The sequence below is a fragment of the Hemibagrus wyckioides genome, linkage group LG05 (genome assembly GCF_019097595.1).
Source record: "Hemibagrus wyckioides isolate EC202008001 linkage group LG05, SWU_Hwy_1.0, whole genome shotgun sequence".
NCBI lineage: Eukaryota > Metazoa > Chordata > Actinopteri > Siluriformes > Bagridae > Hemibagrus > Hemibagrus wyckioides.
Window position 1 is genome coordinate 28,589,259 of NC_080714.1, and position 27,395 is coordinate 28,616,653.

At 43.2% G+C, this 27,395-nt stretch overlaps 3 protein-coding genes across 8 annotated transcripts in view; all 3 read right to left on the reverse strand.

Annotated features, from left to right (window-relative positions):
* dedd (death effector domain containing) overlaps positions 1–3,521 on the reverse strand; it is a 5,121-nt gene extending 1,600 nt beyond the window's left edge. Inside the window, exons 1-5 of one of the 4 annotated variants that reach the window (XM_058390470.1) lie at positions 3,347–3,521; positions 1,898–2,432; positions 1,692–1,799; positions 813–944; positions 1–686 (exon numbers count right to left, since the gene is read on the reverse strand). The exon at positions 1–686 is cut by the window's left edge and continues 1,600 nt beyond it. In XM_058390470.1, the coding sequence (XP_058246453.1) occupies positions 262–686; positions 813–944; positions 1,692–1,799; positions 1,898–2,330 (1,098 nt within the window). In that variant the 5' untranslated portion in view covers positions 2,331–2,432; positions 3,347–3,521 and the 3' untranslated portion in view covers positions 1–261. Of the gene's footprint in view, positions 687–812; positions 945–1,691; positions 1,800–1,897; positions 2,433–2,747; positions 3,186–3,346 lie in introns of those variants that run through there. The other 3 variants (XM_058390473.1, XM_058390472.1, XM_058390471.1) reach the window with 3 other exon arrangements.
* A 2,741-nt stretch (positions 3,522–6,262) lies between these two features.
* LOC131352596 (phospholipase A and acyltransferase 2-like) lies at positions 6,263–14,987 on the reverse strand. Its single transcript, XM_058388808.1, has 4 exons — positions 14,832–14,987; positions 13,541–13,661; positions 6,838–7,136; positions 6,263–6,647 (listed from the first exon to the last, which is right to left on the reverse strand). Exons 1-4 carry the CDS (start codon positions 14,847–14,849, stop codon positions 6,567–6,569), a joined length of 519 nt encoding a protein of 172 aa, XP_058244791.1. The 5' UTR covers positions 14,850–14,987; the 3' UTR covers positions 6,263–6,566.
* A 1,670-nt stretch (positions 14,988–16,657) lies between these two features.
* On the reverse strand, positions 16,658–27,118 carry bgna (biglycan a). Of its 3 annotated transcripts, none has more exons than XM_058390689.1 (8): positions 26,967–27,118; positions 25,786–26,060; positions 22,716–22,828; positions 21,773–21,986; positions 21,098–21,208; positions 20,086–20,179; positions 18,909–19,047; positions 16,658–17,492 (listed from the first exon to the last, which is right to left on the reverse strand). In XM_058390689.1, the coding sequence occupies exons 2-8, from the start codon at positions 26,027–26,029 to the stop codon at positions 17,295–17,297; spliced, it is 1,113 nt and encodes a 370-aa protein (XP_058246672.1). In that variant the 5' UTR covers positions 26,030–26,060; positions 26,967–27,118; the 3' UTR covers positions 16,658–17,294. The 3 variants fall into 3 exon arrangements, with proteins under 3 accessions (XP_058246672.1, XP_058246674.1, XP_058246673.1); XM_058390691.1 differs by having other exon boundaries at positions 25,786–26,031; positions 26,967–27,102; XM_058390690.1 differs by having other exon boundaries at positions 25,786–26,034; positions 26,967–27,102.
* Between the last annotated feature and the right edge of the window lie 277 nt (positions 27,119–27,395).

Here is a 27,395-nt window from a genome sequence, read left to right on the forward strand (position 1 = left end):
TCAGTATTAGACTAACTGATCAATTTCAAATGTATCTGAACAGCTGTATTAGTTGGCACGTTGATAGCAAATCTAAACTCCACGTTCCTGGTGTCTCAATATAATATCATCACACGTTATGAACCGAAAAGCTTTAAAAACCCGCTTTCCCAGATGCTCTCGGTCCATCTCTCTCCTCCTTTCTCCGTGATCTGTTTGTCAGGTCCTTTTAACTCGAGCAGGCTCCGCCCACACTCCACAAATCAAAATTTCACTTCGCCATTATGAAGTCCCCGCCCCCTGGCCAGCCACCCCTGACCCCAGCCCTGTCCCTGCCCCTCCCCCCATCATCAGGTTCCTCAGGAGCTTCCTCCTGCCCGCCTGGTAGTCCTCCTCGTCGACGTTGACGAGCAGTTTGATGGCCTCGTGGCCGACGGCCTGCTTCAGCGAGTCTGTGATAAACACGCCCTTTAGCGCTTCCAGCAGCGAGCCGTTGATGTAGTCGCGCCAGAAGGCGTCCAGGTAGGTGAGCTCTGAGAATTTGATGTCACAGATGATGGACCCGAGGTCACGCGATTTCAGGATGGTGTTGGCCTGGTTGAAGCGTTCGAACTGGCGCTCCAGAGCCTCCTGCTTGTTAGAGAAGACGTTGCCCTGGAGGGCCGAGTCGTGCTGGCAGTACTCCGCTCGCACACGCAGACGGATATCTGAGAGAAGATACAGAGGTCAGAGATCTTTGTATGTGTGACACGAAGACACAAATTTATTAAAACAACACACCTTAAGATTAACACACTGCTCTAATAACACTCTGTGTGTGTGTGTGTGTGTACCGCAGGTCTGTTTCTCCCGGCAGTCCGCTACACTATGAGCTCTCTTCCTCTTTCTGTTTGGGGTGGGCGTGGCCGGTTTAGGGCGGGGCTGACACACCGCAGGAGAGGGGCAATGAAGCACAGGATGTGGACCTGCACAGAAACATGCATCAGTGTATGTGTTCACTTCATGATGACACACACAACCAGACACAAACATACACACACACAGAAACATATACACACACCAACCCACAGACAGACAGGCAGGCAGACACACACACACAAACATATACACACACCACCCCACAGACACACACACAGAAACATATACACACACCAACCCACACACACAAACTCACACAGGCACACACCAACCCACAGACACACATACACACACACACCAACCCACAGACACACATACACACACACACCAACCCACAGACACACATACACACACACCAACCCACAGACACACATACACACACACCAACCCACAGACACACATACACACACACCAACCCACAGACACACATACACACACACCAACCCACAGACACACATACACACACACCAACCCACAGACACACATACACACACACCAACCCACAGACACACATACACACACACCAACCCACAGACACACATACACACACACCAACCCACAGACACACATACACACACACCAACCCACAGACACACACACTCACAGACATACATGCACACAGACACCCACACACCAACCCACAGACATAGACAGACAGACAGACACACACTATCCAACAGACACTCCCACAGACATACATATACACACACACCCCAACCCAGACACACACACAAATTCACAGACACACACACACCCCAACCCACAGACACACACCACCCCACAGCCACACAAACCTGCGCATCTGTGTGGTGTGACCTGTGGACTCTCTGTTCTGCTTCCTCGAGGAACAATGTAGCGCACAGACGTCTCCTCTAAGTACTGATCCACCGGGTCTGGACACACTGTAGAACACACACACATACACACCCCAATATACATCAGAATCTGATCACTAACAGACTAATTGGTGTGGGGTGTGTGTGTGTGTGTGCACCCTCACCTGTCTGTCTCTTGCGCAGTGTGACGTAAGGCAGAAGGTCATGTCTGGTGATGATGCGTAGCAGCTGCAGAATGTGCCGGAAGTTGGTCTCGTCGCAGCGCCCCTGTCTCTCCAGAGCCAGCAGGAAGTCACGCCCATCCCGTATTCCGCCGCGCTCGTACTCGTCAATGACGTCCACGGACAGGAAGGAGAGGACGCGCACGTCGCGGTGTGTGAGGTGAGTGCCGACGATGTCGAACATGCGGTGCAGTGAGTACAGACCATATGCGTCGTACACCGCCTCCTCCGGCCAGGTGTGGTGCGAGCGGGAGGAAGACGGCGCAGATTGGGACGCACCTTGTGAAGTCGAGGGTCCTGAGCGCGAGCTCCTCGAAGAGGAGCTCTGTGGAGCGGGAAGAGCACGGGTGGCATGCCTCGGCCGCTGTGATGTCATCACTCTGCGCCACGAGGACGGAGACGCAGGATGATGGGATTTCCTGGAAATCAGGACTGGATTCTGCACACGCGGTGCCTGACTCTCGCCTCCAGCTTCACTCTGTGATCAGAAACGCTTCAGATTAAACCCTCGGCAGAAAAATTCATTTCTACTCGATTTTACTGATGACTTATGAGTAATGAAAAAAAAAAAAAACACATACACACACTAGTCATATAAGCCATGACAAAACTATAATAAAAAATATATACATACTTAATACACAAACAATATATCAATATTATAGTTGCTAAATAGAATGTTTTTAAAATGATTCCACTGAATATTTTAGCATCACAAAACATCCATTGTAGCTCTAACCCCTCATCTGGGTTAAAATGTTAGCCAGTTAGCTAGTAAAGTAACGTTACTAACCGATATAACAACACACCGCTAGAGAAGAACACAGAAAAACACGATATCTACTTCATCCCTACAGCTTCCTCCTATCATAACTTCCGCGACGGCTCGACATTATTTTATCTCTTTGATACCATAGCAACGCAGTAAGCTATGCGACTAGCTGGCTTGTTTTACCAGGTAGCATGACAAGCTAAGCTAGCATCGCTGATACAATGAAGTTGAACGGATGTTATTTTTTTCCTGTCACTGTCACCTAATAAATCGTGCACTGAATAAACAATTCGACTGATTTATAAAATCACCTTCACGCACAGTTTTCAGACAATCCCCACATTTTGAGACAAAACCCTGTAACAGCTATGCTAAGCTAAGCTAAACTATGCTAGGCTATGATCAACCTGCTGGCGTTTATTTTACACTGCGCTTGCGCACTCGGTGCGTCCACGCCGGGTTTGACACCGCGCATGCGCAGAGTTCCGGCTAGTGACAGTTCAGCGTCAAGGAATGATATTAGCGTTAAGATGAACTAAGCTAAGCTAAGCTAGCCACGGATTTAACAGGCATGTACAGTAGCTAGCAGACAGTAGAGGTAAATATTTCCCAATTCTTACCTGTTGGAGCTCATTAATTAACCCAGGATCTCTCTGATGTTGAAAGTGAGCTTTCTGTAAGCGATAAATAAGCTTATCGAATCGTGTAATTGTGTAAATTCAACGCTTTTGTGTATGAAGCGTACAAAAACTAAAAAGCATGTCCATGTTTTGTTTCTCCGCTAACCAAGAAACATCCGGGATATCTCTTCCCTCCCTCTCTCCCTCTCTCCTTCCCCCTCTTCCCCCATCCTCTCCTACTGCAACTGGCAACATCCGGGATATTTCCGATGGGGCGCTTGGAAATGGCGGGTTCTCAAGATCTTTCACAGCGACAAAATGAAATAAAAATACTTTTAATGGTGTGTTTAATGGTGATTTTGTAGCTGGTGTTAGACGTCAAACCACTGATTACAGGTGTTCACATTCCTGCGCAGGTGTTTAATTAGTTTCTTCTTATTCTTCTTTTGGCTTTTCTCTTCAGTTTCAGTTTATTTTGTATAGCGCCTTTTACAATGAACATAGTCTCAAAGCAGCTTTACAAAAGAAGAGAAACGGAGAAAGGGGAGGGGAAAAATGAAAATAAATATATATAAAAAATAACCAAATACCTGGAAATAAGAATAAATTATTAAATTAAATTATTGAACTATTTTATTTTATCCCTAATGAGCAAGCCTGTGGTGACGGTGGCAAGGAAAAACTCCCTGGGATGATATGAGGAAGAAACCTTGAGAGGAACCAGGCTCAGAAGGAAACCCATCCTCATTTGGGTGGCACTGGACAGTAAATAATGTAACTGTAACTGATTAATGTCCTTTCTACAACAGCAATCAATGACCCATGAGGAACTATAAGGTCATTGTAGTTTCTGAGGTCATTATAGACACTAATTCTTTGCTGTCACAAACTGACAGATGAAATGGCAGATCTGTGATCCATCCACAGCAGCAGTGAGCACCACCAAGCGATGAGACTCCGACCATCAGGGGTCTCCACAGAGAATCATCTCTCTCCATCTATCCCTATCTTCTGCATCCTCAACACTTACACCCACTAGCTTCATATCATTTATTCCATCCATATTCCTCCTCTTTGGCCTTCCTCTCTGCCTCCTGCCTGGCAGCTCCATGTCCAACATTCTCCTACCAATATACTCACTCTCCCTCCTCTGGACATGTCCAAACCATCTTAATCTGTCCTCCCTAACTTTGTCCCCCAAACGTCCAACATGAGCCGTCCCTCTGATGTACTCGTTCCTAATCCTGTCCAACCGTGTCCCTCCCAAAGAGAACCTCAACATCTTCAGCTCTGCTCCCTCCAGCTCTGACTCCTGTCTCTTCCTCAGTGACACTGTCTCTAAACCATACAGCATGGCTGGTCTCACCACTGTATTGTACACCTTCCCCTTGATTCTCTCTGATATTTTTCTATCACAAGGTTTTTAAATAGTTTAATAAGTCTTATTTATGAAATATTCTAGAACCTCCACAAAATACAGCACTCTGTCTGCTTCCACATTTAGACAATGCAGGTGCAGATAAATGTGTAAAACAATCCTTCAAACTACACTATATGACCAAAAGTATGTGCTCCCCACTACTGTCACACTCTTATGTCACGCAAGTGAGCCCTGACTCAGACTCAACCCCACTGAACACCTTTGGGAATGAACTGGAACTGGAATCTTCTCAACATCCCGACATCAGAGTCTGATCTCACTAATGCAATGAAATGATCCAAAGATCACTAATCCCCACAAACACAGGAAGAAGAGGAGTCAAAGAGAGGAGAATAAATCTGGAATGAGATGATCAACTAATGGGGCAACTAAGTCAATATTAATACTAATAATATTAATATTAATAATATTAATACCTTTGGAATGGGCTGTTCAACAAGTACACTGATCAGCCATAACACTGTGAGCAGTGCCAGGTGAAGTGAATAAGACTGATGATCTCCTCATCATGGCCCCTGTTAGTGGGTGGGATATATTAGGCAGTAAGTCAACATTTTGTCCTCAAAGTTGATGTTAGAAGCAGGAAAAATGGACAAGCTTAAGGATTTGAGCGAGTTTGACCAAAAGGGACAAATTGTGATGGCTAGACCACTGGATCAGAGCATCTCCAAAACTGCAGCTCTTGTGGGGTGTTTCTGGTCTGCAGTGGTCAGTACCTATCAAAAGTGGTCCAAGAAAGGAACAGTGGTGAACCAGTGACAGGGTCATGGGCGGCTGAGGCTCATTGATGCACGTGGGGAGCGATTGCAGGCCAACAGACGAGCTACTGTTGCTCAAATTTCTGAAGAAGTTAATGCTGGTTCTGATAGAAAGGGGTCAGAATACACAGTGCAGGACGGGTCAGGGCTATTTCGGCAGCAAAAGGGGGACCAACACAATATTAGGCAGGTGGTCATAACATTGTGCCTGGTCGGTGTATATATGTCAGGTATCCACATGCTTTAGGCCATGTAGCATAGCAGGAACTATGACACTGTTAAGGATGTTAGAAGCTAAAACAATTCAAAGGGTTTTCATAAACATACAGAAAAAGAGGAGGACAATATAAATGGAACATGGAGATTCTGTGACTAACCAGAGAAGTCAAGATGTACTGCTGCTGTTGAAGTAGAAAAGAGATTCCTTAGGAAGAATATGAGCAGGATTTACAGTTTTGTATGAGCTATTGGACTGTTTATTAGGCTCAGCTTACTTAGCTCAAAGTTTTTTCTTCCCTCCCAGTAAAAAAGAAGAATGTTCTTGACATGACATGTTCGTGACTTGGCTAGCACTAAAACTCAAAAAGAAGAAGAAGAAGAAGAAGAAGAGGAAGAGGAAGAAAATTAAGGAAACCTCTGCACCGTTCTCTATTGTTATCATTGTTCTTACTAGAATGACACGTTGACTAATCGGTAAATTGAGAATTTTTATTAAAGTTATTGTAACACACATACACACACAAATAAATCGCAACATTAGAGAAATCATTATTTTCAACAATACATATTGAGGCTTAAAAATATAGAATTTCCTTGCTCCACCCTTCTAACAGTAGTCTGGCAGGTTGAATGCTTTAGCTGCTCTGACACACCTCACTCAGGTGTGTTAATAAGCTCAGGAGGTACAGTGGGTGTGTCAGAGCATGAAACACAACACAAATCCATCAACATAAATACAAAGACTCATGTATTAATGCTATATATATTATTCTGGTTAGGATATTTCGGGGTCTGTCAAAGGTTACGAAGTCTCTCTCCACACGATGTCTGCGAACACTTTAGTCGCCTCCTCACACTCCTTGTTTTTGGTTTTTCCTGGAATCTGGATCAAACAAACACAGAGGGATTTAGTGATGTAGAATTAGAAATTCCTACACCTAAAAGTGAGACCTGTTTACTGTGAGCTACTACTACGTTTTATTATAATTTCATTCAGGAATAATAACCATGGTCTGATGACCATCTGATCAGCGTTTGATCTCTGATGTATTCACAGTGCTATCTGAACTCACCTGGTTACACACCGCTTTTCCGAAGCGCACAAATGTGGCGAAGTGTTCGCAGTTCTGACTGAAGAGATGGTAAGGAAGTTGTTTGTCCAGCAGGGCGTCACGTCGTCGCTTCATTTCCTCTGGCTCCGATGGTGTGAACGTATGCCGAGAATTGCTCACCAGGAGGAGAGCTCCTTTGGGGACGTTGACTTCTGCGAGACGTTGGCGGCGGATACGAGTCTCTCCGAGAAGGAGGTCACCACACACAGGGAAGATGGTCTGCAGGTAACCGCGGAATGTATTCATTATCTGCGTCTCATCTAGGAAAAGCAAATATACTGTACACTAAACACGTCAAACACACCTCTGTCAGGTAATCAGGAACACTGAACACGTCACACACACCTGAATCAGGTAATCAGGAACACTGAACACGTCACACACACCTGAATCAGGTAATCAGGAACACTGAACACGTCACACACACCTGAATCAGGTAATCAGGAACACTGAACACGTCACACACACCTGAATCAGGTAATCAGGAACACTGAACACATCACACACACCTGAATCAGGTAATCAGGAACACTGAACACATCACACACACCTGAATCAGGTAATCAGGAACACTGAACACCATCACACACACCTGAATCAGGTAATCAGGAACACTGAACACCATCACACACACCTGAATCAGGTAATCAGGAACACTGAACACATCACACACACCTGAATCAGGTAATCAGGAACACTGAACACATCACACACACCTGAATCAGGTAATCAGGAACACTGAACACGTCACACACACCTGAATCAGGTAATCAGGAACACTGAACACATCACACACACCTGAATCAGGTAATCAGGAACACTGAACACATCACACACACCTGAATCAGGTAATCAGGAACACTGAACACATCACACACACCTGAATCAGGTAATCAGGAACACTGAACACATCACACACACCTGAATCAGGCAATCAGGAACACTGAACACATCACACACACCTGAATCAGGTAATCAGGAACACTGAACACATCACACACACCTGAATCAGGTAATCAGGAACACTGAACACATCACACACACCTGAATCAGGTAATCAGGAACACTGAACACATCACACACACCTGAATCAGGTAATCAGGAACACTGAACACCATCACACACACCTGAATCAGGTAATCAGGAACACTGAACACATCACACACACCTGAATCAGGTAATCAGGAACACTGAACACATCACACACACCTGAATCAGGTAATCAGGAACACTGAACACATCACACACACCTGAATCAGGTAATCAGGAACACTGAACACATCACACACACCTGAATCAGGTAATCAGGAACACTGAACACGTCACACACACCTGAATCAGGCAATCAGGAACACTGAACACGTCACACACACCTGAATCAGGTAATCAGGAACACTGAACACATCACACACACCTGAATCAGGTAATCAGGAACACTGAACACGTCACACACACCTGAATCAGGCAATCAGGAACACTGAACACATCACACACACCTGAATCAGGTAATCAGGAACACTGAACACATCACACACACCTGAATCAGGCAATCAGGAACACTGAACACATCACACACACCTGAATCAGGTAATCAGGAACACTGAACACATCACACACACCTGAATCAGGTAATCAGGAACACTGAACACATCACACACACCTGAATCAGGTAATCAGGAACACTGAACACATCACACACACCTGAATCAGGTAATCAGGAACACTGAACACCATCACACACACCTGAATCAGGTAATCAGGAACACTGAACACATCACACACACCTGAATCAGGTAATCAGGAACACTGAACACATCACACACACCTGAATCAGGTAATCAGGAACACTGAACACATCACACACACCTGAATCAGGTAATCAGGAACACTGAACACATCACACACACCTGAATCAGGTAATCAGGAACACTGAACACGTCACACACGCCTGAATCAGGCAATCAGGAACACTGAACACGTCACACACACCTGAATCAGGTAATCAGGAACACTGAACACATCACACACACCTGAATCAGGTAATCAGGAACACTGAACACGTCACACACACCTGAATCAGGCAATCAGGAACACTGAACACATCACACACACCTGAATCAGGTAATCAGGAACACTGAACACGTCACACACACCTGAATCAGGCAATCAGGAACACTGAACACATCACACACACCTGAATCAGGTAATCAGGAACACTGAACACATCACACACACCTGAATCAGGCAATCAGGAACACTGAACACATCACACACACCTGAATCAGGTAATCAGGAACACTGAACACATCACACACACCTGAATCAGGCAATCAGGAACACTGAACACATCACACACACCTGAATCAGGTAATCAGGAACACTGAACACATCACACACACCTGAATCAGGTAATCAGGAACATTGAACACATCACACACACCTGAATCAGGTAATCAGGAACACTGAACACCATCACACACACCTGAATCAGGTAATCAGGAACACTGAACACATCACACACACCTGAATCAGGTAATCAGGAACACTGAACACGTCACACACACCTGAATCAGGCAATCAGGAACACTGAACACATCACACACACCTGAATCAGGCAATCAGGAACATTGAACACTCATAACACACCTGAATCAGGTAATCAGGAACACTGAACACATCACACACACCTGAATCAGGTAATCAGGAACACTGAACACGTCACACACACCTGAATCAGGTAATCAGGAACACTGAACACATCACACACACCTGAATCAGGTAATCAGGAACACTGAACACATCACACACACCTGAATCAGGTAATCAGGAACACTAAACACTCATAACACACCTGAATCAGGTAATCAGGAACACTGAACACATCACACACACCTGAATCAGGTAATCAGGAACACTAAACACTCATAACACACCTGAATCAGGTAATCAGGAACACTGAACACGTCACACACACCTGAATCAGGTAATCAGGAACAATAAACACTCATAACACACCTGAATCAGGTAATCAGGAACACTAAACACTCATAACACACCTGAATCAGGTAATCAGGAACACTGAACACGTCACACACACCTGAATCAGGCAATCAGGAACACTGAACACATCACACACACCTGAATCAGGTAATCAGGAACACTGAACACATCACACACACCTGATTCAGGTAATCAGGAACACTAAACACTCATAACACACCTGAATCAGGTAATCAGGAACACTGAACATGTCACACACACCTGAATCAGGTAATCAGGAACACTGAACACATCACACACACCTGAATCAGGTAATCAGGAACACTAAACACTCATAACACACCTGAATCAGGTAATCAGGAACACTGAACACATCACACACACCTGAATCAGGTAATCAGGAACACTAAACACTCATAACACACCTGAATCAGGTAATCAGGAACACTGAACATGTCACACACACCTGAATCAGGTAATCAGGAACACTGAACACATCACACACACCTGAATCAGGTAATCAGGAACACTAAACACTCATAACACACCTGAATCAGGTAATCAGGAACACTGAACACATCACACACACCTGAATCAGGTAATCAGGAACAATAAACACTCATAACACACCTGAATCAGGTAATCAGGAACACTGAACACATCACACACACCTGAATCAGGTAATCAGGAACACTAAACACTCATAACACACCTGAATCAGGTAATCAGGAACACTGAACACATCACACACACCTGAATCAGGTAATCAGGAACAATAAACACTCATAACACACCTGAATCAGGTAATCAGGAACACTGAACACGTCACACACACCTGAATCAGGCAATCAGGAACACTGAACACATCACACACACCTGAATCAGGTAATCAGGAACACTGAACACATCACACACACCTGAATCAGGTAATCAGGAACACTAAACACTCATAACACACCTGAATCAGGTAATCAGGAACACTGAACACATCACACACACCTGAATCAGGTAATCAGGAACACTGAACACATCACACACACCTGAATCAGGTAATCAGGAACACTGAACACATCACACACACCTGAATCAGGTAATCAGGAACACTAAACACTCATAACACACCTGAATCAGGTAATCAGGAACACTGAACACATCACACACACCTGAATCAGGTAATCAGGAACACTAAACACTCATAACACACCTGAATCAGGTAATCAGGAACACTGAACACGTCACACACACCTGAATCAGGTAATCAGGAACACTGAACACATCACACACACCTGAATCAGGTAATCAGGAACACTAAACACTCATAACACACCTGAATCAGGTAATCAGGAACACTGAACACATCACACACACCTGAATCAGGTAATCAGGAACACTAAACACTCATAACACACCTGAATCAGGTAATCAGGAACACTGAACACATCACACACACCTGAATCAGGTAATCAGGAACACTAAACACTCATAACACACCTGAATCAGGTAATCAGGAACACTGAACACATCACACACACCTGAATCAGGTAATCAGGAACACTGAACACGTCACACACACCTGAATCAGGCAATCAGGAACACTGAACACATCACACACACCTGAATCAGGTAATCAGGAACACTGAACACATCACACACACCTGAATCAGGCAATCAGGAACATTGAACACTCATAACACACCTGAATCAGGTAATCAGGAACACTAAACACTCATAACACACCTGAATCAGGTAATCAGGAACACTGAACACATCACACACACCTGAATCAGGTAATCAGGAACACTAAACACTCATAACACACCTGAATCAGGTAATCAGGAACACTGAACCCTCATAACACACCTGAATCAGGTAATCAGGAACACTAAACACTCATAACACACCTGAATCAGGTAATCAGGAACACTGAACACATCACACACACCTGAATCAGGTAATCAGGAACACTGAACACATCACACACACCTGAATCAGGTAATCAGGAACACTGAACACATCACACACACCTGAATCAGGTAATCAGGAACACTGAACCCTCATAACACACCTGAATCAGGTAATCAGGAACACTGAACACGTCACACACACCTGAATCAGGTAATCAGGAACACTGAACAAGTCACACACACCTGAATCAGGTAATCAGGAACACTGAACCCTCATAACACACCTGAATCAGGTAATCAGGAACACTGAACACATCACACACACCTGAATCAGGTAATCAGGAACACTAAACACTCATAACACACCTGAATCAGGTAATCAGGAACACTGAACACATCACACACACCTGAATCAGGTAATCAGGAACACTGAACACATTACACACACCTGAATCAGGTAATCAGGAACACTGAACACGTCACACACACCTGAATCAGGTAATCAGGAACACTAAACACTCATAACACACCTGAATCAGGTAATCAGGAACACTGAACACATCACACACACCTGAATCAGGTAATCAGGAACACTGAACACGTCTCACACACACCTGAATCAGGTAATCAGGAACACTAGACACTCATAACACACCTGAATCAGGTAATCAGGAACACTGAACACATCACACACACCTGAATCAGGTAATCAGGAACACTAGACACTCATAACACACCTGAATCAGGTAATCCGGAACACTAGACACTCATAACACACCTGAACCATGTACTCAGAACTATAGGACCATCATGAACCAGATCATTAGGAACAATGAACATTCCAAACACACCTAAGCAGTAACAGTGAACACTTCACACCTCACACCAAACACTATAAACACACCCACACACACCTAGACCAGGTTTACTAAACACTGCATACAAACCAGGTATTCAGGATGATTGAATACACCTAACAAAACTGATCCAGGCAATCAGGAACACCAAACATTATACACACATAAACCAGGGATGAATCATAGGAGAATCATAAAAACTGAACACTGATAACACACCTGATCCAGGTAATCAGGAACACTGAACACTGATAACACACCTGATCCAGGTAATCAGGAACACTGAATACTGATAACACACCTGATCCAGGTAATCAGGAACACTGAATAGTGATAACACACATGATCCAGGTAATCAGGAACACTGAATAGTGATAACACACCTGATCCAGGTAATCAGGAACACTGAATACTGATAACACACCTGATCCAGGTAATCAGGAACACTGAATAGTGATAACACACATGATCCAGGTAATCAGGAACACTGAACACTGATAACACACCTGATCCAGGTAATCAGGAACACTGAATAGTGATAACACACCTGATCCAGGTAATCAGGAACACTGAATAGTGATAACACACATGATCCAGGTAATCAGGAACACTGAATAGTGATAATACACATGATCCAGGTAATCAGGAACACTGAATAGTGATAACACACATGATCCAGGTAATCAGGAACACTGAACACTAAACATACAAACCTCGGTAATTCATTCACTTTCAGTAATCATAGTAATTAAATATACTGAACACTCCTAACACACCTGAACCAGGTAATCAGGAACACCGACATTCCTAGGACACACCTAACCCAGGTGATCAGAAACAATGAGCAGGTGTGTTAATGCAGGAATCCCTCAGCTTGGGAGACACTGCTGTGGGTGTTCCTACCTGCGACTGCAAAGTGAATGACGTATCCGTCTCCGTCGTAGACGCCCCAGTGTGAGTAGCCAATCGGATACGAGAATTCGATCAGGTCTCCAAAGCGGGCGGAGGCTTCGATTTCAGCAACCTGTACAGCACATGCAGGGTTTTACTACATGATACATACTACACTATATATATATACATATATATAAATATAACAGAGGGAGGAGTTTCAGATGATTTCCCAAAAAGAGAGAGAGAGAGAGAGAGAGGGTGGGAGAGAGAGAAAGGGTGAGAGAGAGAGAGGGAGAGAGAGAGAGAGTATTCAAGTATTCAAGAAGCTTTATTGTCATTTCAACCACATATATCTGACGCAGTACAGAGTGAAATGAAACACTGTTTCTCCAGGACCTGGTGCTACAGAAACATACAACATAAAGATCAAATATGAAAAAAACAACAACACAGAGCTAGGGCCCAGGTTTTGTCCTAGCCACATAAAGTGCAAAGTGTGCAACTAGGTGCAAACAGTGCAAAGACAAGACAGTGCAGAAACAGGAAGTACAAAAGAAAAAGACAACACAAAAACAAGACACTTAGCGCCGAAAGAAAAAGAACATGTGTAGTGAAATGTATAAAATGAAATGGAATAAAAATGAAATGATGTACAGAGTAGCAGCGGTTGAGGTTGTGCAATAGAAATAGGCATAAACATAAATATAAATATAGCAGCGTAATGAAATAATAACAGGGTTTGAGGTAGTGCAATAAATAGTGAACAATATAAGAGAGAGAGAGCAATGAGAGAGAGAGAAGTTTGCACAATTCACTTGAACACAAAGTGTGTAGAATTTTATAATGAATTTAATTTTATTTTCTCCTTTTCATCAATAATAGATGAGGTTAAACTGGAAAAATCCATACTGGACAACTCAGTGTGTAAAACTCTGTTCTACAAACCAGTCAAGGTCTCACCAATGCACCTAATTAAAACTTAAACATTCCTTTACTTCTATTTTCCCGACAGTGTATCTATCAATCCATCGGTCCATCTTCTTTCCACTCATCTTTCTGTACTGTATATTTTTATACAATACTGAGACTCAAAGCCTCAGACACCTGCGGGGGTCTTAACTCCGTCCAACACACCTCAGTCTACTCATCTTCTCCTGACCACAACTTTCATGGGCTACACAGCCTCCAGGACACAAGTTTCACACACCTGATCTAACCAGGAACTTAGAAAAGGAAGGTGAATGTAACATAAACTCACAAAACCCTGTTTCTGAAAGTATTTTCTTCCAAATAAACTAACCTGCTCTTTGTAGTCCATCGCTGCTGCTGCTGCTGGTGTTTATTTTCTTTAATCACAAGAACGAAATCTGGAATCCTGATACGAGCCTGACGAGCAGGTTGAACCGGAGAAATCACAGCTGCGTAGCTGAGTAGGAGTGACGCTCAAATACGCGCAGGTACAATGCAAACTCACCTGAAAGGTAAGAGGCGGAGAATTCAAAATTTCCATCCCCTCTTCACTTTTCTTTGATTTTGTTTAATAATGCTGAGCAGGGTCTCTCATCTCTCCATGATCTCAAATCTTCATAGCATGGATTTCCAAAGTTCTTGGAAACATTTTATATTAACAAGCCCAAAGTGTGCCAAGAAAACATTCCCCACACCATCACACCACCTCCACCAGGCAGGGAGTCATGATGTTGGTGCCAGATCCAGATCCTACCATCTGTGTGCCTTCCTCAGACGAACTACCTGTTTTCAGCGTCCAGTTCTGGTGAGTCAGCCTCAGCCTCTTTCCTCAGGTCTTCTCATGGTCTGCTGCTGTAGTAGCTCATCCACCTCAAGGCTTGACGTTTTCTGCATTTCTGAGATGCTTTTCTGCTCACCACAACTGTATAGAGTGACTATCAGAGTGATTTACTGCAGCTGATCTCTCACCATCAACGTGTTTGTTACTGGGACAGTTCCTTTCCAGACCACCAGGGGGTCCTGGCAAAGGGTTAATTTATGTATTACTGTGTTATTCCCATGTGGGCGGTGCCACGCCCTTTCATAATGTGTTTTACCACTTTCTCACCTGTCCTTTGTTTTTCCCTTAACATGCTGCTCTTTACCCCAACCAGGCATAACCTGCCTAATATAGTGTTGGTTCCCCTTTTGCTGCCGAAAGAGCCCTGACCCGCCCTGCACTGTGTATTCTGACACCTTTCTATCAGAACCAGCATTAACGCTCCCCACATGCATCATCGAGCCTTGGCCGCCCATGACCCTGTTGCCGGTTCACCACTTTTGATAGGTACTGACCACTGCAGACCCCCCACAAGAGCTGCAGTTTTGGAGATGCTCTGATCCAGTGGTCTAGCCATCACAATTTGTCCCTTTTGGTCAAACTCGCTCAAATCCTTAAGCTTGTCCATTTTTCCTGCTTCTAACATCAACTTTGAGGACAAAATGTTGACTTGCTGTCTAATATATCCCACCCACTAACAGGTGCCATGATGAGGAGATACTCAGTCTTATTCACTTCACCTGGCACTGCTCACAGTGTTATGGCTAATCAGTGTATATGTCTGTCTTGGTCAGGGTCAGTTATTATATTTATATCTGTTGACTTTGTTTGAGGTTATCTTTTTAAGTTTCCAGGTCATAGTTATGGTTTGTTTCCGTTAAGTTTAATGTAAGTTGTGTAAGCAGTGCATGTACTGGATGCGTACACTGTGTTTGGGTCTGATCTGATATTGCGGGCGATCGAGCTTACAGTGGAGGTCCGGGTTCGATCCTCACCGTCGGCAGTGTCCATCCCTGTACGTTACAGCGTTTCAGTCTGCAGAGCTGCTGCTCACAGGATGTTTTTCTTTATTTGACCATTCTGAGTAAACTCCAGAGTGTGTGAGATCACCAAGGAGTTCAGCAATTTTCCACATTTTAATGGCTGATGAACATCCTCTGAAGTTGCTGTATTGTATCTACATGATTTTATACACTGTCACATGATTAGGTAACTGCATGAATGTGTCCAGAAGGTGTCCAGATGTTTCTAATAAAGTGCTCAGGGAGTGTACACTACTGTTCAGGAACCTGCTCAATAAAGACCTACTAATTCAAGACAAAGCATAATTTGTAAAATTCGTTTATTGCAGTCTGTTCATCTGTTTTGTTAGTAAGATATTTTGTAATATGTATATATATTTCATGGTTTAAAAGCATATCCTAATCTACAGCATTAAACACCGTGGTCTTTTTCGGCGAGATGCGATTCATCAGATCAAAATCAGTGTTTGTTACAAAATCTGGGTGATTTATTGACATTATTAAAGCGCTCTGGGATCTAAATTAGTGCATGAAGGTAATAGTGAAGCTGTAGAGCATAACGCTGATGCTAACACTGAGACAGACAGACAGTAAAATTGCTCTTCATCAGTATGAACAGGCGAGACATGCAGGATGCAGGACGACAGACTCGACTAACATGGAAATGAAAGCGTTAATCAGATACATACAACAACCACAACCTGAAGAAAGTGTTATAAAGATGTTATAAAACATGTGGGAAGGAAATGTGACGTGGCATTAAAATGAAAAATTTCTACATTTAGAATTTATATCATGAATTTATAGATTTCTGTAAAGTTGCTTTGTGACAATGTCCATTGTTAAAAGCGCTAAAATTAAATTAAATTGAGTAATTGTTATGTGACACTAAAAGAGTCTTGGTTATTTGTGTGTGTGTGTGTGTGTGTGTGTGTGTGAGATGGGGGTGTATCTATTTCTTATGGTTGCCGAGCTGCACAGCCATGCTGTCAGTCACGCAGCGGAAGGTGGCAGGCTGAATTTCCCAGTATTCAATGGGGTTCCCAAACAGACTGATCCCGTTATAGAAGACCTTCTTCACTCCGAATCCCGTCGGGCAGAAATCATTCACCTTCACTGAGGTGATGTTATTGGTGTGAAGATAGACCACCTGCAGGTGAGAGAGAGAGAGAGAGAGAGAGAGAGAAATGAACTTGGGTAGTTTATGTGGCGATGATTTTAGGCATCTGGGAGATCTGGATCTCATTAGCCACTTAACTGCTTGGGTTCTGGGGACCTCCAGGGGTTCATTTTTTATTTTAGTACAGTGGTGGAAATCACAACACAATATCAAGAAGAAGAAGAAGAGAGAAGAATCACCCAGAAACCCAGAGACACTTGATCCATGACTTGAACATAACAAGGTCAATCCAAACCTCGAAACTGTAGACAAACTATATCTGAAGAAAACTTGGATCTAATGTGTTCTGTTGGTGGAAAGTTCAGGAAAATATTTTGAAAAGGTTTTGCATGGAAACTGAACTTCCACAGCTGTATTGAGAAACATTAACATTACATCACAGCTAATAAATTCAGAAGGCTGTGAGTAGCGCAAGACCGAGCCATTTGTCTGGACATTTCCTGTAATCATGTGTAGAAGAAAAGGCTTTTGTGACTTTTATACATAAAGTACAGTAAAATGCTTTTCAACATATATCTCAGCTTGTTGATCCTCCATGATACACCGATCCTGGAGCAAAGAAGAACTTGGAGACTTCAGGTCTTGAACTCACAACCTCATCTTCAGCCACTGAGCCTCCATTCTCCGTAATGAATGCAGCACAAGCCACCACAACAAAGAGGAAATACACTGAGGATGGAAAATGAGTCCCAGTGATGGCCCACACTTAACACTTTGTCTGGTCCACATCCAGATCTGGGTGCTAGACTTTTCAGCCAGGACCCAACCAGATGTTTACAGCTTGGTCACGATTGGCTTCAAACTGAAATGCCACACATGCATTTTCTGGATTTTTTGGCCCAGACTGCAAAAGCTGTTAGGATCTAATTGTGTCTGCGTACAAGCACATCTCGCTCTGCCCAGCTTCTCAGCCATGTGTGTGAGACGTACGCCAGATAGATCTTCTCTAGCTGGAATGAATCTCTACACACCTGACCCCCAGGTATTTAGATACAGACTATATGTGGGCCTTACTGTATATACATTACATTACACAAGCTCTGGCTTGAAAAGACGAGGTGGCTTCACGTGTTATGAGTCAGCAGAAGATAACGGCTCATAAAGTCCTTTTTTAACCCTGCGGGATCTGTGGAAAGGGTCGCTGATGCTTGCTATGATCACCAGCCTCATGACCACAGGCTTCCTTTACGATGTGTGATGCTTGGACCAAAATTTGTACAAAAGTTTAAATATAAAAAACTGGCTTAATGCAGAAGGGTAAGGTGTGGGCTATATAGGGGGGTTTGGTCTATATGGGGTGGGATGTAGTCTATATGGGGGGTGTGGTCTATACTTTTTGTTCTTCTTTTTGGCATCCCCCCCCCCCCCCCACACACACACACATACCTGCAGGTATTTCATACTGGACAGGCCACTGGGGATGCTGGAAAGGCGGTTGTGGTCCAGGTGAAGCTCTCTCAGGCTGGGCAGGTAAGAGAGCGCACCACGCTCAATATGCTGGATATGATTCGACCCAAGACCCAGCCTGATTTCAGACAAAAAAAGATAAATATAAAGTGAGACTGAGCAAAGTAATAAATCTTATAAACACAGATGTAGGAAAAGAAAAGGATATTTAAACATTTACCCTGCGGTGTATGGTGTTTAACCACAAGAGGGCATCATATCTCCGGTATCTTGATTATTGTATGAATTTTGAATGTTTTATTTTTAAATTTCTGCCTTACTGTAACGGCTCTAAGTGGAACGTACCACTGAGGCTGGAAACGGGGGTGCAATTCAATTATGTGTTTTTACTTTATTTTTGGTGGCAGCAGAATTAGTTTATATATAAATAAATAAGTTTTCAACAATTTTCAGATTACCCTGTAATCATTCGAAATTTTTACTTTTTAAATTTTTCATCTCGTACCTGTTTACAATGGGTCGATCCCTTAACGGTAAAAAAGAGAAGCTAGCCTCCATTTTACTTCTCACTGGAGATTGCTGTGGTGAGAGAAGAATGGTGTTCATGCACTTTGAAGGTTTATTTGTCTGTTTATTATGTGTTTTTTTCCGCATTTTGTAAAACATTTTTTTAGGTTGTAGTGTTTGGTTAAAACGCCCTTCTTGAATGTCAGATGAGGTATTTATGCTAATCTTTAGATGTTGTTATACAAGCTATGACGTGTATTATCTGATTTTTCTTCAGTGTCAGTGTCAAAAGTATGTGCACCCCTGACCATCACTCCCATATGTGATCCTTTTGCAAACTGTTACTAAAATATTGGTAAAAAAAAAAAAAAAAAAAAGAAGCAAGGTTGGAGTGAGAGAACTCAAGTGTCTGGCACAGAGCACTGACCCTTACTATAATGGAGCTTACTATAATGGCAATGATCGGGACTGGGATGTTTAACAAGCACATACAGTGCGATGGTCAGGGGTGCATAAACTTTTAGACATATATAGTCTATATTTGGGATATTTTGCTACAGCATTAAAAGTGCATATGCAGTGTTTTTGCAAAGAAGATTTATTTTTTTAATACTGCTCCATGTGTTATAGTGGTGTAGATCTGTCTGACCTCTGCAGCTGCTTGTATCGGCTTAGGTCCTCCAGCTCGATGGCCTGAATCTCATTATGGTCCAAATGGAGCTCATGGAGACTTGCTGGCAAATCTGACCAACACATACCAACACAATAGTGTGTTTCAGACCAAGGAAAGATAATTACTAGTTCAAGTGAGTTCCTTTGGACAGTAGACATGATCCTAAATATGCAGCTTCTAGACTGTGACTTTATAACATCGACAGCACTCTCAGTCGTAATGTTTAAAAATGAATTCATTATGTAACAATGAGACAGACTAATTAGTTGCTTTATCTTAATGACATGTTAGTGTGATATAATAACCTTAAGATTACAGGGTGAAGAGGTGAAGAAGGTACAGGAGTTTAAGTATTTGGGGTCAACAGTCCAGAGTAATGGAGAGTGTGGGAAAGAGGTAAAGAAGCGAGTGCAGGCAGGTTGGAATGGGTGGAGAAAGATGTCAGGAGTTCTGTGTGATAGAAAAATATCTGCGAGAATCAAGGGGAAGGTGTACAGGACAGTGGTGAGACCGGCCATGCTGTATGGTTTAGAGACAGTGTCACTGAGGAAGAGACAGGAGTCAGAGCTGGAGGGAGCAGAGCTGAAGATGTTGAGGTTCTCTTTGGGAGGGACACGGTTGGACAGGATTAGGAACGAGTACATCAGAGGGACGGCTCATGTTGGACGTTTGGGGGACAAAGTTAGGGAGACCAGATTAAGATGGTTTGGACATGTTCAGAGGAGGGAGAGTGAGTATATTGGTAGGAGAATGTTGGACATGGAGCTGCCAGGCAGGAGGCAGAGAGGAAGGCCAAAGAGGAGAGATATGGATGTAATAAATGAGGATATGAAGCTAGTGGGTGTAAGTGTTGAGGATGCAGAAGATAGGGATAGGTGGAGAGAGATGATTCACTGTGGAGACCCCTGAAGGGAAAAGACCAAAGAAGAAGAAGAAGAAGCGTGATATAATAACCTAGTAAGTAGAATTATAAAACAGTTCATGTTACCTTTTGGGACACCGGTGAGTTTTGCCTCAGAGATTCGTAGGTAGTTCAGTTTGAGACCTTTGAATGCTCCCGGTTCAAATCCACTGTTGTGGATGGGGTTACGACCCATTTCTGTACACAATACAAAACAATAACGCACGTCATCCCCATCCTTTTAAAGCCCAGTTATAGTTTTAACCATATTCGATTCACCGTGTTGACAGGTCTTTAGCTCCACACTGTCTTAAGACAGACAGTATAAAATGTGAGACATCCCTGAGACCTTTCTTGTGCAAGTATCATGTTAAAGTTTAGTTTCTATCTGCTGTAGAAGTTATGAAAGTCTGAGATGTTAGCCTATGGTGTCCAGCACTACTTGTTTTAGCTACTTGTTAGCTAGCAAATGTTCTCTGCATATATTAGTTAAGGTAAATTAGACTGTTTGAAAAGTTCAGTTAAGTCACTTGAGTAAACAGCATTTTAAAGATTTACTGTCGTAGCTGGGATTTTCGACTGCATAAAATGTACTTTCTCTTGCCCCGCTTACTGTCGTGTACCTTATTAAGCATTAGCTTTACTGGCTCATTCTTTTCAGAGTGGTATTGTACAGTATGTCTGCGCCACTAGGTAGCAGCTGCCCAGAGATCTCCCTCATCTTGAAGTATGTACTGTATCTACAGAGGTATTATATCTCACCAATCACATGCATGTTCCCCAGGGCACTGAAGGTCCCTGCTGCTACTTTGCGGATACGGTTGTCATGGATACGCATCTCGACAAGAGATGAGGGCAGGTTGCGAGGGATGGAGGTGAGCAGGTTGTGGGAAATGTAGAGCTTCTGCAGGCGCTTCAGAGGCAGGAAGGCACGAGGGTGAATTCGAGAGATCAGATTACTCCTCAGGATTAACGCCTGAAACACACATGCACATACCAATAATAAAAAATTTTGGGTCTTGGGATGGGTCTAGGTGCCGTTACTCAGCATCTTGATTTGGCTCTTGTTTAAGAGCTGACCTTTGACATGTTCCTCAGTTTTGTCTAGGTCACATTAATCAGAGTCATGCCCTGGAGCGTATTCTTTAGTGTGTCCCATGTCTCGTTACTGAGCCTGGTCAGGGACTTGATTTTATTACTCACAGTACTGGTCTTGGTTGCAATACTCAGAATCTGCAAGGTTAGGCAGTTGTCATAGATTGCATGTGGAGGTTATTAGCCAGAATGTGGTCCTGAATTTGGGTCCTGCTACTCAGTCTGGGTCTGGGGCTTGGGATTCAGAGTCTTGGTCATGGTCTGGGGCTCAGGATTTAGAGTCTGGGTCTGGGGCTCAGGATTCAGACTCTGGGTCTGGTTCTGGGGTTTGGGATTCAGCGTCAGGGTCTCGCGCTCAGGATTCAGGGTCTGGGACTCAGGATTCAGTGTCTGGGTCATGGTCTGGGGCTTGGGATTCAGGGTCTGGGTCATGGTCTGGGGCTTGGGATTCAGGGTCTGGGTCTGGGACCCAGGATTCAGACTCTAGGTCTGGGGATCGGGCTTCAGACTCTGGTACTGGGGCTCAGGATTCAGAGTCTGGGTCGTGGTCTGGGGCTTAGGATTCTAAGAACAAGATCTAAATTTTGCTAATTTTAGGATGGAATCTTACATAGAGGTTACTGAGGCCTTTAAAATCTCCCTCTCGGAGCTCTGTGATGCCGTTGCACTGCAGGTCCAACAGCAGCGTATCAGACGGGATGTTAGACGGCACATAAATCAAACCTGCAAACAAAACAATTACATAAACATAAACAATTTTATAGATAGATAGATAGATAGATAGATAGATAGATAGATAGATAGATAGATAGATAGATAGATACAAATATATAATACAATACTAAAAATTAATTTAAAAATGGAAAGAAAACAAAAACAGAAAAAAAATATTGTCCTGTAGTTAGCTCTGTTGGAATTTGTGGGAAACTTGTATGTAAGTATCATATTAGCTCAGAAATCTCAAATGTCATTATGTCCAAACCTGAGGCATGAAAACAAACCCGGACTGTGCAGTGACAAGCTGGAGCCAGAGAGAGTAAACAAACTGAGTAGGAGTCATAGTGAGGGTTAATATAAGAAGAAAATGAATTCAGGAGTAATTATGATAGCTTATAATAATATCTTTTATTCTTGCTGAACAGGTAAAGCTTTTATTGGTTCTCTTATTTGGTGGAAAGCTAATTGAAAGCTTGTTGAATTTGTGTTTTTAAGTACTTATGAAGTTTTTTAGCTAGAAGCTTATTCAGTCAGTCAGTTCTCAAAGGTGCGCTTGAACTCCTCTATATTTATTGGTGTGTATAAATGTGCCAGAAATGCACAGAGCCAGAGTTTTTTCTGCGTTACAAAATGTTCTCCTGCCCGTGGCACACAACAGGATGTTTCTAGCTGAGAACATCCTGCAGCTGTTAAGAGATGAACTGGAGAAAATCTGAAGTCAAGCCCACTGAAGGAGGCAGGAGCTCCTGAAGAATTATTCCTTTGTTTATAAGGATATAATTGAGTGAACTTTTAGCAAAGGTAAGATAAAATTCTTGGAAAACTAGGAACTTATTATCTGTAATTGCGCACAAGTGCAGCAAAATCGCCTGTGGATTGTGCTGACCTGCAGTCTGTAAATAAACTCTAATAAAGTGGGCCGGGTAGACTGGGTTCAGAAAACATCCTTCTAACTGCTTTATTTTCACTTGTAAACTTTTCAGAAAGCAGTAATTTGGGAAATGTTGGGTAAATTGTGGAGTGCTTGGCTTCTGTGTGTGTGTGTGTGTGTGTGTGTGTACATGCGCATGTGTGTGTGTTTCTCCATATAATTACGATGGAGCCGGACTATCGGAGCTCCACGTAGCACAGCATGATGGCAGATGGAAAAGGGAGAAAAAGAGACAAAGAAACAGAGTAAAGAAAAGAGACGTAAAGAAACAGATATGGTGAGAGATGGACCCATGGAAAGAGAGGAGTGAAAGCAAAGATAGACAGAGACAGACTGACTGAAATAGAGTGAAAGAAACGCTGCACATACTGTACACATCTGCGAATCAGACCCTGTGGTGTAGTCCTAATGTTACCATGGTAACCAGTGACTTATTTTCAAATAGCTACTTTTGGACTTCATGGGTGATGGCAAGACGGGCGTCAGTGTTTATGGCACATTCGCTGCCATGTAATAACCCCATAAACAGTAGCGTCTGTAATAAAATACCACGTGCACAGGTGTTTCACACACACACACACACAGGGTTTGTCATCCAGACAGTAAAGTAACTCCTCTCTCACCACATGGCTTTTCATGTGGCTCTCCAAAATTCTTCAGCGCTGTTCCATCACATTCCCACAGGCATTTCGATTTCCTTTCTGCATTTTTAGACACTGCTTTTTGTGCCATTTCGATTAACGACTGTCAGAAAGTGTACATGAGGAAATGATGGGAGAAAAGTGGGACATTGTGGGGAAATAAAGAGGATATTACTCTGGTTAAAGCACTTCCGTTCAGGCACATTCCTCGTTCAAGTCCAGTCAAGTCCTTTCAGCCATTTTAACGACAACCTGAAACCAAAACTGATCATTTGGTGGACAATATACCTGCTACTTAAATGATAAACCTTCCATCAAAGTGCTGTAATCAAATCATATCATGGTGCATCTCCCACTACCCCTCACGCAATGAACAGAAATGCTGAGTCAGCGTTCAGGACTGTTGCCTCCTCTAACATGGGGCAGTGGTGTTGACGGAGACAAGTGGTCTTCCACGAGAGTTTAAATCTGACTCCACATTACGTGTTTAAAAACTAGTCAAATCCCACTGGGTGTCACGTTTTGCAAGAAAAATGTGTCTGTGTTTCCATTTAATCTTCTCTTTGATGGTGCTTAGTTTACTTTATCAGTGTAAGTGAAGTAGGCAGCACACTGGTGCAGCTGGTACCATTACCTCCAGGATCCCTGGTTCCATCATGAGTGTGGGTCACTGTCTGCATGGACTTTCATAGGTTCTCCCCATGTCTGTGTGGTTTCTCAACATTCTTCCCACCTCCCAGTAGTGTGTTGGTAGGTGGACTGGCTATGCTAATTCAGCCGTAGGTGTGAATGAGTGTGTGCATGGTCTGGAGTGCTGTTTTCCAAGACTGAATTTGGGCTGTGTTCCAAAACCAACTCTTCCTCCGGTCCACTTCCTCTTATTTATTTATACAAGTCCTTTAAAGGGCCTTTCCATTAATGTATCAGCTTTGGGAAAGTTCTGGGCTGTGTTCCAATTTAGTATGTCCCCTCATTCACTTCCTCTGATTTGATGTACTTGGCCATTTTTTTATTTTGTCAGCCTGAGTGAAGTTTTTGGCTGTTTAAATGCTATCTGAACACTTTTCCTTATTCATTTAACTTCATTCCAGTCCAGTTGACCGTTTAAAAGGCATTTTAATTATTTTATCATCTCAGGTAAAGATATGAGCTGTGTTCCAGCACTGTCCCCTCATCCCCTTGTACTCTTTCTCCTGCTTCAGGTTGATTAAATTGCCTAAGATCAAGAGGAATTAAGCTGACTTCACTGTAGACTTTAGGAGCACAATTATTTACCCAGCAGGCATTGCTCTTTAAATATCTTTGGAAATATTTTATTTGACTGACAGATTACGAGGAGCAGGTAAGCTAATGTGAACAGGAATGGAAATGGACATAGGATGACCACTAACCGAGATCAGAGCACTGCACCACCTTCAGGTGACACACACACCCGAACGGACATGTCGGTATCTCCGGCTGAGGGACTTCCTCAAACGCTGAGCCTTCCTCCTGGTCCTTCATCATCATCGTCATCAGATCTCTGACGTCAATATCTTCACCAAAATCCCAGAATCCTCTCTGCTGGAACGGAAGAGCAGAGGACAGGAGGAGGGACGCTGACAGCAGCATCGTTATCACGACAACCGTCGTCATGGCTGCTGAAAGAGAGATGGGAAGTGCAGGGCTGCAAAAAAGAGGAAAAACTGGTGGCAGTGTATCTGTACAGTGTTCCTACTTCCCTCCTCTCCTTTCTGTTGTTCTCCCTTATTTTCCTACTTACCATTTTTTTCTTCCCGCCTTGTTCCATCATTCTCTTGTTTTCCCTCATTCCTCGACAATCTGTTTCTGCTTTTTTCTCATTCTGCCTGATTACCTCACTTTTAATTCACTCATTTTTTTTCTCTCATTCCCTGCTTTTCTCTCTTATTCTCTCTAGTTCCCCCTCTTCTTTAGTCTAAATTTAATCAAAAGTAAAAAGGTTTTTCACTATTCTTCATGCTCCCTTGTTCCTCGTTCCCCAATGTTAAGTCCCTTCATGCTCGCCTGTAACGCCTGTGCTTCAGGGACTCTCTACACACTGACGCTCACTGAATCAGCCGCTCTGTGATTACTCGATTACAGTCCTGAAATAAAAATCTGTTTTGGAAAAGGCAAAGCTGAAAGCATGTGGTTCGTCCAGGACACAGAGACGCACCCAAACACACCCTGCACCCAACCCTGACACTGTTTCAGGTGTTCCGCCCCATAATAAACACAACACTTTAAACACAGGCGCAGACACAAACACCAAGGTGGCTTTAACGCACCACAAATTAGAGACTTTATTCAGACTAATAATTATTTAGTCTACAAAGGAATCCAACCCATGTGCTGAGATCTCTACATGCAGAAAAGAAACCGAGTGACTCAGAACTGGAATTCCGTTAGAATACAAAACCCACATGAATTATCTATCCATCACTGGAGTTTTGACCCAAACTGCAGACTAAATAAACACTAGTCAACATGTTACAGCTATGCAGAATACACAAATGAGATGAAACTGAACAAGATAATGGAGTGTTAATCTGTAAAGAATTAGCCTTCTTACCTCTAGAAAGTCTACAGGTGTGACAGATCCTTCTTCAGAGTGTATGAGCTTCAGTGTTTCCTCATTGTGTTGAGTCCCTGCAACCCAACACCAGGAGATGAGGGCATTTCTACACAGAGCCCAAGCGGACCAGTCCCACTTACACTCACATCCCTCCCACTGAGTGTGAAACAGAGAGAGAGAGAGAGAGAGAGAGAGAGAGAGAGAGGGAGGGAACATAGATGGATGGAAGTGGAGGAACAGGCATGAATTTATTTCATGAGCTAATTGGATAGATCAGAGCCACACACCTGTGCCTCTATGACAGATCTATCTATCTGTCTTCACTGTTGACAATGTGCCTTGAAGCACTTTAACACAGACACCCTGTGGCTGCAGGATATAGGCACAGATACCCTCTTGTCATCATGGATTATCCCACCCCCCTAC

What these genes read in the sequence shown, in the direction of transcription:
- LOC131352596 (XM_058388808.1), bottom strand. An exon ending in CATTCACTTTGCAGTCGCAG is followed by an intron (nt 7,137 to 13,540) that starts GTAGGAACACCC and finishes TGCTTTTCCTAG; the next exon opens with ATGAGACGCAGATAATGAAT. An exon ending in GAAAAGCGGTGTGTAACCAG is followed by an intron (nt 6,648 to 6,837) that starts GTGAGTTCAGAT and finishes TGTTTGATCCAG; the next exon opens with ATTCCAGGAAAAACCAAAAA.
- bgna (XM_058390689.1), bottom strand. Translation starts at nt 26,029, where the DNA reads ATGACGACGGTTGTCGTGATAACGATGCTGCTGTCAGCGTCCCTCCTC. An exon ending in GGTGCAGTGCTCTGATCTCG is followed by an intron (nt 22,829 to 25,785) that starts GTTAGTGGTCAT and finishes TTTTGTTTGCAG; the next exon opens with GTTTGATTTATGTGCCGTCT. An exon ending in CCAGTATGAAATACCTGCAG is followed by an intron (nt 17,493 to 18,908) that starts GTATGTGTGTGT and finishes TCTCACCTGCAG; the next exon opens with GTGGTCTATCTTCACACCAA.